At 39.2% G+C, this 12130-nt stretch overlaps 1 protein-coding gene across 9 annotated transcripts in view; it reads left to right on the top strand.

Annotated features, from left to right (window-relative positions):
- The window catches only part of schip1 (schwannomin interacting protein 1), a 547841-nt gene that overhangs the window by 398058 nt on the left and 137653 nt on the right, over nucleotides 1-12130 (top strand). For 6 of the 9 annotated variants that reach the window (XM_069896763.1, XM_069896765.1, XM_069896768.1 and 3 more), the window contains one exon: nucleotides 10752-10808. The exons of 2 other annotated variants lie outside the window; for them this stretch is intronic. In XM_069896763.1, the coding sequence (XP_069752864.1) occupies nucleotides 10752-10808 (57 nt within the window). Of the gene's footprint in view, nucleotides 1-3680; nucleotides 3823-10751; nucleotides 10809-12130 lie in introns of those variants that run through there. One more of the 9 variants, XM_069896770.1, reaches the window with a different exon arrangement.

Genomic DNA, 12130 nt, shown 5'->3' on the forward strand with positions numbered 1-12130 from the left:
CCAACCCAGACAGACTGTGGTCTTTCTGTCAGGTTCCAGAATCCAATTGCAGAGAAGGGTGTTGAGTCCCAGCAAGGACAGCTTCTCCACCAGCCTCTGGAGAATTATCATATTAAACTATTAAATTTATATTACTGACCAAAAATTGTGGATTGAATTTTCATGACAAACTATTTTTAGTTATTTAGTTAATCAAAAATTAAAAAAAAAAATAGATTACAGAGGGATGTGGCATGTGGTTAAACTTTGCACATCTATGACAAGCATCCTAGCAAGTGAAATACACAAGTCTGCAGACTCTGATTTGCTGCAAAAGCACAGAAATGTCGGAGGAACTCAGGTGGGGTTAGAGCATCCAAGTAAAGATATATAACCAATGTTTCAGGCCTGAGCCCTTCTTCATCATGTGAGCTTAAAGTAGAAAGTCTGGATGAGAAGGGAAGAAAAGGCAGGGGAGGAGTACAGACCAAGAGACAAAAGATGACATTGGACATAGAAGATCAGGAGAGGAAAAATGAGAATTGATTTGGGGAGGCGATGGGTCTGTGCAGGGCTGGAGGAAAGATGAAATAAGAATAGGGGAGGGGTGAGGTGGAGAAGTGAACGTTAATGCCATCTGGTTGGAGGGTACCCAGATGGAATACAAGGTGGTGGTCCTCCAATTTGCGAGTGGTCTCTATCTGGCAGTGCGCGACAACACGTTAGCCTGGGAATTGGGCAGGGAATTAAAATGGGTGCCACTGGTGATCCTTGCTGTTGCAATGAAAAGAGAGAAGATGCTGAACAAAGCGATCTCCCAGTCTGCATCCAGCCTCTCTGAATTAGACGTGACCTTGACAGGAGCACTGAATCCAGTAGGTGACGCCTCCAGATTCACGACTCATGTGTGGCTTCATTGGAAGGGCTGTTTGGGGCCACGAATGGTGATGAGGAAGGAGGCGTGGGTGAAAGTGTAGCATTTCTTGCGATTACAGGGTAGGTCCTTCAGGGGGCAATTGGTGGGAAGGGACGAGTGGACAAAGGAGTTACAGAAGGACTGTTCCCTGCGGAAGGCAGAGAAGATGTATCTGATGGTGAGATCACGTAGTAGGTGGTGCAAATAGTGGAGGATTATGGATATGGAGATTTGTGGAGTGTTGGGTGAGGACAAGGGGAATCCTATCCTTGTTGTGCATGAGGGTGGACGGGGCTTGGATAGTTGTGTGAATAATGAAGGATATACAGGTGAGGGATGAGCTTATTATAGGAGAGGGGAAGCTACTTTTTTTTTGAAGGAGCAGGACATCTCAGATGATCTGGGATGGAAGCCTTTGAAGAAATGCAGCATTCACCAATGATTCCTGCCAATCTCTGGTGCACATCCTCTCCAAAAGGCAAAGGAGCTCAAAGCACTGTATTGGATAAACTCTATGTACACATCACTTGCCCATTCATTCATTAGAGCACCTCTTTTCCCATCTGTAGAAGAGTCCACAGTTCTTATATTAGCCTCATTAGTCACCTTTTGAATTCACAAAAATGGTATCAAATCATCCTCAACATTGAGGGACTGCCGATGAAGAAGAATGTATGAAGTAGTCAAGGCACAGTTTTTGATTGTGATTGATTCCCTGTTTTTAAGACGTGCATTGGATCCTTAGTCTCTTTGAGTCCCACTAAATCGGCTGTTCGGTGTCCCAGGATAGGATTGGGGGTTTGGCTTTTCACACTTGACCACTCCTAAATGGAACACTGAACATTTTCTCACTTGCAAGGAGCCATCCCCGGTGTTAGGGCTTTTCTGCCTTCTACCGGTGATGTCATGACGCATCGAGTGATGTGGACCTGCCCTAAATCAGATCAATTTATTATGATCTTGTATTTGAACAACATTAATCATACCTAATTATAGCATAATTAAGCTTTAATTATGTGCAGCACGGTATGAGCCCTTCAGCCCCTGCTGTTGTTGTGCCGACCTATATAAACCTTTTTAAAGGTTCATGGGAGAGTGTTAGCAATGAATACAACTTATAAGAAATGAAAAAGGTCTTGCCTGTATGCATTTATGTCATGCCTTTATGTTTTATATTTTTATCAATGTGATTTATAGATGCAAGCTGTTGGTGGAAGTGCTCAAGATACCACTTCTCCCTTGATATAGTGCCTACATATCTCCCAGGCTTGTTCTCTGATAACCATCAGCTCCTTTCCTGCTTCTCTAAGTGGACATTTTCATCATTAACCACAGCAATAAAGTATCAAATAAAAGCCCCTTTCACACTTGCAATTGGTTCCAGAAATTAACGGCCAATTTTTAAAACCGCTTGGGAAAATTGGTTGCGCTATTGCACACAATTTAAACAACATGGGAAAGTTGGTAGCACTATCGCACACAATATTGAAATACTGTTGGGGAGGGAAGCGATGGTGGACCTGCCTTCCCAGAATGCCATGCATCAGAGAAAGGGTGCATGCACGGAGCACTCATGGAGGGGTTTCTCTGTCACATGGCATCTGAGAAGTCGGGTCTGCAATCGCTTATTTCCCCGTGCTGTTTAAAAATTGTCCACTATTGCTATCTATTTCCTCTCTCTCCCGCTGCGACTTCCCCACACCAAAGTTTATACCTTCATTTTAATATTTTCTTCCTTCATGTTCCTGCATTTACACAAAAACTTGGATCATTTCAATCCCTCAATGCTTGCCTTATTGCAACACCGGCGTCAGCAGATGAGATGACATCATCTCAACTTTCCTTGAGACAAAGTTGAGATAACTTTTCCTTCACACTAGACACTTTAAAAAGCTGATTGGTCATTAATTTCAGGAACCAATTGCAAATGTGAAAGGGGCTTTTATTTGATACTTTATTGCTGTGGTTAATGATGAAAATGTCCACTTAGAGAAGCAGGAAAGGAGCTGATGGTTATCAGAGAACAAGCCTGGGAGATGTGTAGGCACTATATCAAGGGAGAAGTGGTATCTTGAGCACTTCCACCAACAGCTTGCATCTATAAATCACATTGATAAAAATATAAAACATAAAGGCATGACATAAATGCATACAGGCAAGACCTTTTTCATTTCTTATAAGTTGTATTTGGAATCAAGTTCTGCTGCTTCAGCTCAGTGTCCTCTCAAAATTATTTGAATTATGATAATAGAGAGTGGAATAAATAAGTTTTGAAGTTTGGCATAGCCTGGATTTCAGAATAAAAATTTATTGGTCACATATTAGCTTGATTTTGTTTTTGAATCCTTTCCTGCTGAGCCAACTTTTATTGGTATGTTCCACACTAATTGATCAGTGTACTTTGGCTTTTGAGTTGGCCTGTGCTATTTGAGAGATACTTTGCTCTGGGTGGTGGTTGTCTCAAAGTCTAATATTGCAATTTTTAATACTATGGAACAGAGAAGTTATCAAACGACAATTGCTGTGCTTTGTAATGTTTCCAGTCATGTTGATATGTTTCCCGTGACATCGACAAGATTTTGTTTTGATCATCACATAAAGCTCCTACGTACTGTGTTTAACTTTTATTGTCCACCAACCCTTGTAAATACTTCCAGACGTCTGGAATGAGACAAAGTGAGATTTGCAGTTATGCTTCTCGAAAACAAGGATTGTAATGATATGCAACTGTCAATTCTTCCCAGTACTTGAGCACAAGTTGGTGTAATATGATACATGATACTTAAAGGTAGCTTCTGGATAATCAATGTCCTGACAAGTAAAAGTCTGTTTTAATGTCTGAAAAGCTTCAAAGTGTTTGGGTCTGAAACGTGAAATATTAAACAATGGATTTTCTCATGCAGACAGCAGCTTCATCTCGGTTACTGGTGAGTTATCATTACATTCATTTCTTTTCTGGAAACATTGGATTATCAAGTAAGATGACTCCAAAATAGCACCTAGACGTAGTTGGTAGGTGTTTCAGTATGAGTAAAATGCCAAGAAGATCTGTCAGTACTTGCAATAATTATAACTGAGTAAGTTCTGCTATTGTACATGAAACGTAGCATACTCTTTCAAAGTCTATTAACTCTAAATATCAGTTCTTGCAGATGTTAGTTGCTTGTGCATCATTTTCATCAGCCTCCAAGTATTGGTGTAGTGAGTTCAAGTAATTTGGAAAACTGTTTTAATCCACAAGGTAATAAACCTGTGCTTAAAATGAAGGTCTGGTAAACAATTAATCAGAATTAAGGAATCAACAGGGGCGTTGCTTTGTGTTTTGCCAAATTCATTTAAAATAATTATTATCCATTTATTACATCAAAAATAAATAGCTGCTTGTTCTTCTCGAGCTAAGATGCTTTTTTTTTTAAGTCCAAGCTTCTCTGCATTAGCCAGGATAGGTCAGTACAGGATTAAGTGATTTCTAAAAGATTGAGCTATGTAGGACTATTTTTAAAAAAAATCAGATTTATTGTCAAAGTACATGCATGACATCACATACAACCCTGATATTATTTTTCTTGCAGGCAAGGCAGAATTTCCACTTATTGGTAGTGCAAAAAAATTGTACATGTCGTACACATAGAAACAAATGAAGAACTGTAAACAGATAATGAAATGGAAACAAATTGTACAATACAGCGAGAATATTTTTTCAAAATCAATGAAGTACTAAAGTAAGTCCTGAAATGAAGTTCAGTGTTTGTTATTGAGGAGTCTGATGCTGAAGAGGTAGCAGCTGTTTCTGAACTTTGTGGTGTGAGTCATGTGGCACCAACATATACCTCTTTACTAATGGTAGCAGCAAGACAGAACATGTGCTGGATGGTGTGGATCCTTAATGAATGTGGCTGCTTTCCAACGGTAGCATTCCCTGTAGATGTTCTCAATGGTGGGGAAAGTTTTGCCTGTGATGTCCTGGGCTGTGCCTACTACCTTTTTTGAGGGCTTTACACTCAAGGGTATTTCTATCCCATACCACACCGTGATGCAGCCAGTCAGCATACTTTCCACAATACAGCTGTAGAAATTTGCAAGGGTTTCTGGTGTCATACCAAACCTCAGGAAACTGTGAGGAATTAGAGGTGCTGACGTGCTTTCACAATGATGCCATTTGTGTGATTGGTCCAGCAAACATCCTCTGAGATAGTGACTCCCAAGAATTTAAATTTCCTTATGCTCTCCACCTCTGATTTCCCCAATGATCATTGGATTGTGTACCTCTGGTTTTCACTTCCTGAAGTCAACAATCAGTTTCTTGGTTTGGGTGACATTGAGTACAAAGTTGTTGTTGGTGCACCATTCAGCCAGGTTTTCAATCTCACTCATGCCATTGCCCTCTTTTTAATAACCCAGAACTGTGACATTGTCAGAAAATTTGTAGCTGATATTATTGTTATACCAAGTCACACAGTCTTAGGTGTAAAGTGAGTAAAGCAGCGAGCTAAGAATGCAGACCTGTGGTCTGGTACTAATGGAGATTGTCGAGGAGATATTCTTACCAATCCTCACTGATTGTGGTCTGCAGATGAGGAAATCTGGGCTTCAATTACACAGTAGGGTGTTGAATCTCAGACCTTGGAGTTTCCTGATCAGTTTTGAGGGGGGATGATGGTGTTAAATCCTGAATAAAGAGCATCCTGATGTATGCATATTTTCTGTCCAGGTGTTGAGTCTCAAGTCTTGGAGTTTGCTAAGTGTTAATGAGTAACTTTGCATATTGAGGGTTCTATGGATTTGTGAGCAGCTTCAGAACAGTGGATCCCATATTGATCATAACAATCCAAAGTTTTTTGATTCTTTTATGATTCTCTGCTTAGATTCCAGTTGAATTAACAGCTGAAGGAGCCTGTGGCTTTGAGGGGTAACCATGGGTACCCACATGTGCCCCAGCTATGCCTGCCTTTTTGTTGGCTTTGTGAAGCAATCCATGCTACAAGCCTACACAGACAAGGCCTCTCAACTCTTCCTCTGCAACATCGATCGATGACTACTGTTCTGCCTAATGTATCCATAGGTGTATCTAGGGTATGGCAGCTAAAGTGTGTGCCCTAGGTGCCACTTGAAGGATGCGCCAGTGAGCAGTTCTCCCGGACCCAGCTGCTCACACTACAGGTGCCCTCCAAATAACTGTGACCTCTCCCTTCCATGTTTCCAATTGGCCCGAGTCGAGCTTGCTTTGCATTGGCTCTCTGCCCTGTTGAATGTCATTGTCCCTCCCGTTCATCTAAACTCCAATGAGTCTAGTTCCAGAGTACTCAATCTCTTCTAAGCTTACCCCCTTCATTTTTCACTGTATCGCTTTATTAGATGGTTCAACAACATGTTATCATCAAGAAGCATTTTGGAACATGCAATAAATTATGACATTTTTTCTCCCTATCCCATGAAAAATCCAAAAAAGTAGAGTAGAAAGGCAGCAGACGTGCATGTGGATGCCACTTGCAGGGGTTCACTTCATCATGCTGCTTCAAGGCCACTCTTCACTCTGGTATCTCATGGGCCCACTCATGGATGGTGGCAGCTCAATGCGGGATCAATGGCTGTCTTCCTTACCCATAATCCCCCACGCAGCTGGACTTGCTCTGCAGAGTGATTCCAGCCGCATGGGGGATTATGGGAACGACGATGGCCATTGATCCCTTATTGAGCAATCACTGCCACCATTTCGAGACTTAACTCATGTTGATGAGTTTCCCCATTTGAAAAAAAAATTCCTTCAAAATACTAAGAGAAATGGGGGCTTGGCATTTCCTAAGTTGAGACTTTATTACTGGGCAGCGAATATTGGATCTATCATTATTTGGATACATCGTAATGAATATTTAGGTGCCTCAGGATGGATTGATTTAAAGATTAAATCCATCTATTATTTCAATACTTGGAGCACATTTGCCTTTTTTGCTTTGAAATGATAATTTGGTAGTTAGACATACTTTACATATTTGGTTCCAATTTAGAAAGCTTTTTGTTTATCATAGATTTTTATTAAATAATCCAAGACATTGGAAATATTCAATGGCGTCGGTTAGGTATTCAGTCTTTCTTGGACTTGTATACTCCTAGAACACTTCCATCAGCGCGGTCTCCGCTCCATCCTCAACATTCATTGGAATGACTTCATCACCAACATCGAAGTACTCAAGCTGGCAGAGTCCGCAAGCATTGAATCCATGCTGCTGAAGACCCAACTGCGCTGGGTGGGTCAAGTCTCCAGAATGGAGGACCATCGCCTTCCCAAGATCGTGTTATAATGCGAGCTCTCCACTGGCCACTGAGACAGAGGTGCACCAAAAAAGAGGTATAAGGACTGCTTAAAGAAATCTCTTGGTGCCTGCCACATTGACCACCACCAGTGGGCTGATATCACCTCCAACCATGCATCTTGGTGCCTCACAGTTCGGCGGGCAGCAACCTCCTTTGAAGAAGACCGCAGAGCCCACCTCACTGACAAAAGATAAAGGAGGAAAAACCCAACACCCAACCCCAACCAACCAATTTTCCCTTGCAACCGCTGCAACAGAGCCTGCCTGTCCCGCATCGGACTTGTCATTCACCAACGAGCCTACAGGAGACGTGGACATACCCCTCAATAAATCTTCATCCACGAAGCCAAGCCAAAGTATACACCAAAACCTTTCCTCTTTTGAGCTATTATCTGCCAAATTTAAATTACCTAATCAACATTTCTTTCATTATTTACAGACTGAGTTTCTTAAACTCCTTATGGTTATATGGTATATGGATCACTTGTGTTCCCTTGAGCAGTCAGATATTGAATGGGTGTTTATCAGTGTAGATTTGTTGCACAATAACATTGAGAGTTGACTGAAAAATATTGGTTGATGAGCAAATGGTTTAAGATTATGGAATGGTTCAGCTGAAGAAACTTTAAAAATTGGATAACTTGTGGAAGAAATCAAAGTAACTGTAATGTACATGCACACTTTTCTGAGTTGGTTTTATTTCTTTTTTTTTTCGCGAGGAGCTGATTTTTTTTTTTCATGTTTTGGAATTTGCAAGTTTGAACATTCAGTAGAGGTTCTTTTCCAAGTCTCTACCTGCCGTAAAATACCTTGGCCACGACAGCATGTGTTCAAAATTACAAGCAACATTCCTGTGGATTTTTTTTTTCTTACTGCACCTTCATCACAGATGCAGATCACTGAAATAATTGGGGATGATGAAGGGTTTCTATTGGTTGGATTGAGAATTTTCCTACTGACATTAGCTGCAATTGGCTCGGCTTTGTGCATAGACCATCACATTTTATAAAGCCTGTTTGTTGTTATTGTAAACAAAATTCCTTTTAAGGAAAAGTGTTTCAAGATGCTAAATAGTCTACAATAGTCTGAAATTAAATTCAGAGGCATGATAACTGACACTGAAACCTGATTTAGTTTAAAGCCTAATTCCACTTTCTTTTTTCATTTTTTTCTATTGCAATGCTTTTAAGGTTTTCCCCCCAACTTAAATGAAAGAACAGTCCATTCTTCTGTTTTAAAAATTTCAAAGCAGTAATTTCAGTAAGGAGTTAATATATGGAACTAAAACTTAGTAAGTGCAATTTTCTGTGTGTTGGATAAGTATATTGTTAAGAATAGAATTCAGGGTAATTATAGTCAATGAAATACTGGTGAAACAATTGTTTTGAGTTTCTAGGATCATAAGAACATGGAAAACAAATGGGATTTGATGCTTAAAGTTCAACATGCATTTTTGAGTTCTTGAAAAAAATATTTTCCACTGCACTTCGACGAAAGTGAGTCAGAATCGATTAATGCCTGACGAAAGGTCTCCGCCCTGTTTCTCCTCCCAGATGCAGTCTGACCTGAGTATTTTCTGCACTCATTTTCTGTATTTGTTTTAGAACTTCATCTTCTTGCAGTTTTCTATTTATCTAGTTTCAATTTTCATATTCTTAGTTATCTTCAGTTATTAGTCAGAACATTGATTTTACAAGAAACATTGCCACCCCCACCAGTACAATTATTTTACTTTAGATTACCAGGTTCTATCCTTCCCTGCATTGTCCACTCTTGGCTCCAGCAACAAGTGTGAAGAATTCTTGAATAACCCTGCCCAGTCTTGTCCATCATCACCTCCAACAGGAACATTGTCATGTCAATATGGCAAAGTTCCTTACCCACACTCAAAAGCTGCACGTCTACATGTTTTCCCAAAAAGGGAGTTGATTTCTTTTAAACCCTAAGTAGCTTACCCATAGAGGGCTTCAATGTACAAGCTACTTATAATGCCCATCTGATTTCCCTTCCCTTCCCCTAGGAGTTCCAAATTTGCACCTAACTTCATGTCGTTGGGATATCCTGTCATGCTCCTGCTTGATGTCAAGCTAGTTCTTGGAGAAGAACATGGAGCCTTTATGCATGATGCTGGAAATAAGAAATTACATGGAAAGAAAGGATACATTAACACAATTGCTCAAATTCCATGGTCCATTCATCCATCTTGCATTTGTAATGCTAACCAACTGAACTTTATCAGTTATAGCAAAATTGTGCCATTGTAAAATTGTTTTGGAAACTATTCAATGATCCAAATGTAAAATTACTGTTTTTAAGTTTACTGCTCAAGCCCTGTAGTTAGGTTTTATGTGGAAAAATCTGGAACCAGACCAAGCAATCTTAAAAATGTTTCCGCAAAAATAATGGGATGCTCTTTTTAACAAAAATATTTCTTTTAACGTATTTATAGGACCACCAGCTGTTTGTTGATTTAAAATACATTAGCCATTAGAATGAGTAGAACTCCTTGGGAATCCCAGTGAAAGTTTTTTTTAAATAAAAATGATGGCAAACTACATTCAAATATCAGATAGGATTATTTCAGAGAAATAATGTGAGAGTGCAGGGAATCATCATTCCTTTGACATCCATATTTGCATGACCCTGAATACTTTGTAAAATTAGATTTTAAATGATATTTGAAATTATCTCAGTTCTGTAATGTTTACTGTCTTGCTAGGTTGAAGTGATACATAAGTGCATTGGTAACTGTATTTGAAAATGCCTTTAAGGAAAAAGCAACAAGTATCACCACGTTACATTCAAATAACATTTGCATTTCTTTATCCATCATCCATTGCCTAGTATGTAAGATGAGACACAATTGATAGAGCAAATCAATAAGGAATGTTATTACTTTCAGAGGGGGTGGGGGGAGGCTTTGTTTTCGGGCTGTCAAAGAATATTGAGCAAATTTTGTTTTATCAAGCTTGGTATTCAACCAGCGCCGTAATGCTCAGTAGGTCTGGAAGGTGCACAAATTTTGTGTTCTTCCAGAGTTGGAAATAGAAATGTAATGAGTACCACAAAATAAAATGAAAGAAAAGGGCAAAGTTTATAAATTGAGAAAATGGGACACTTCACTTCCACTCTTTGTTCTGCCCTCTTCTTCAGTTTGTCCATTCAAGATTGGTCTCCGTCCACTTCCACTTCATTGTTTTCATGTATCTACTCATTCGGCACCATCCATAATTTGCATTGATACTGGGTCAAATATAGTACTTGCTTTATTCCATTGTACCTTGTCACAACTTTCAAACAAATTACAATATTACTTTGTTACACCATACCTGAAAAAAATCAGGGACTGCAACAATAACAATTTCAGTGACCTTTATAGAGAAAAATTGACCAATTAATCTACTGCTGAGGCTTTTGGTTTAGAGACGAATATTGGTTAAGACAGCAGAATTAATCCATGCATTGGTTTTTAATGGTCACTCAAAGCAACAGATTGAGCTTGGCTTTAAAATTGGATCCAAATGATTTGTGTTTAACATTTGCAGAACTCCCTCAGGATTCAAATCCAAATTATCCGCCACATCGTCGACCAAAATTTTAAGGTAACTTGAACAGCGAGAAAACTAATATTACAGTCAGATCTGCTGCCTGTTTTACATCCTGCCTCATCTGATTTACCATTAAATAAAAAAGTACTGTACGTTCTAAGATACAAAATAGTTGTCAAAATGCATGATGTTAAAATAGGCTTCAAAAATTTCTTGAATTTTTTTTTGCATAAATTTCCGGAGATGCCATTTTATTTTGATCCAGACAAGATTTTACAGCTGGTCAAATATGTTGTTGATTTGTTTGAATTGGATGGTGCTTGCTGAAATGGAGCTATACTAAATAGTTTGTTTCATTTGGCTCCTGTGCTGAACAAATAATAAATGCCTTTTGATTGAGTAATCCATTTTTAATACTTTTGGGAGAGCTTGGCATTTAAACACATCATGTAATATTTTATGTCAATTTCAAATTTATCAGGGACATCACCTTGTAAGATGTGACTTCAATGGGTTGGGAGATTTAATCCCTCCTCACATTTACACTCCAAGCAATTCTGTTCCCATTTCTAGTATAAACTTGTTGATGGAAGTTGTCACATCATGGAAACCTGGTGACATACGCAGGCCTATGCATTTACACAATGAATCTCAGACGGGGCAGATATATTCCATATCACTAACCAAAATAAATCAATATCTGCTTTAATATTGAGAATGGTCAATGTTGCCATGATTGCACATGGAGTGGCATTTATCCAGAGGCCTGGGTTGATGACACCGATACGGGTCATGAGAGTTTGGCAGTTTGAATTTAATTAATTGGTAATAAAAATCTTCATTTGTTACTGGTGACCACAGAACCATCAGATTCGATTGCTGTAAATGTCCATTGATTCACCAGTGTCTTCAGGGAAAGGAATCTGTTATTCTTATACAATGGACTAATTGTGATTCCAAACTAATCTGGAAATAATTTACGTAACACCAATCTCAACTCCAACTGTGAATTTTTTTTAAAAATTAAACCTCGTTTCAGACACATTTCTGGTTGCTTGGCAGTATTGGCAAATCTATCCTCTGACTTGTTTTTGTGAACCCAAACAAAATGATCTCTTAAACAATATTGAAAGTAGAGCAACATGCAAAATACCTCTGGAGTGAGATTTTTAACCTCACTAATCAAAAGTTGTATTATAGTAAGATTTAATTAACCCCATTCTCCTGTCATACTACTATGAAGGAGCTTCAGTGAAATCTGATTTTTGTGGCTGCAAGTTCAGCCTTGCCCTTGCACCTGAACTGCTTTCCATATGGACACGAAGGCCAGCACCTTCTCAGCTTCCTGACCTGAGCATAATTTTGAGGTTGTTGTC

The sequence above is a fragment of the Narcine bancroftii genome, chromosome 9, assembly GCF_036971445.1.
Source record: "Narcine bancroftii isolate sNarBan1 chromosome 9, sNarBan1.hap1, whole genome shotgun sequence".
Taxonomy (NCBI): domain Eukaryota; kingdom Metazoa; phylum Chordata; class Chondrichthyes; order Torpediniformes; family Narcinidae; genus Narcine; species Narcine bancroftii.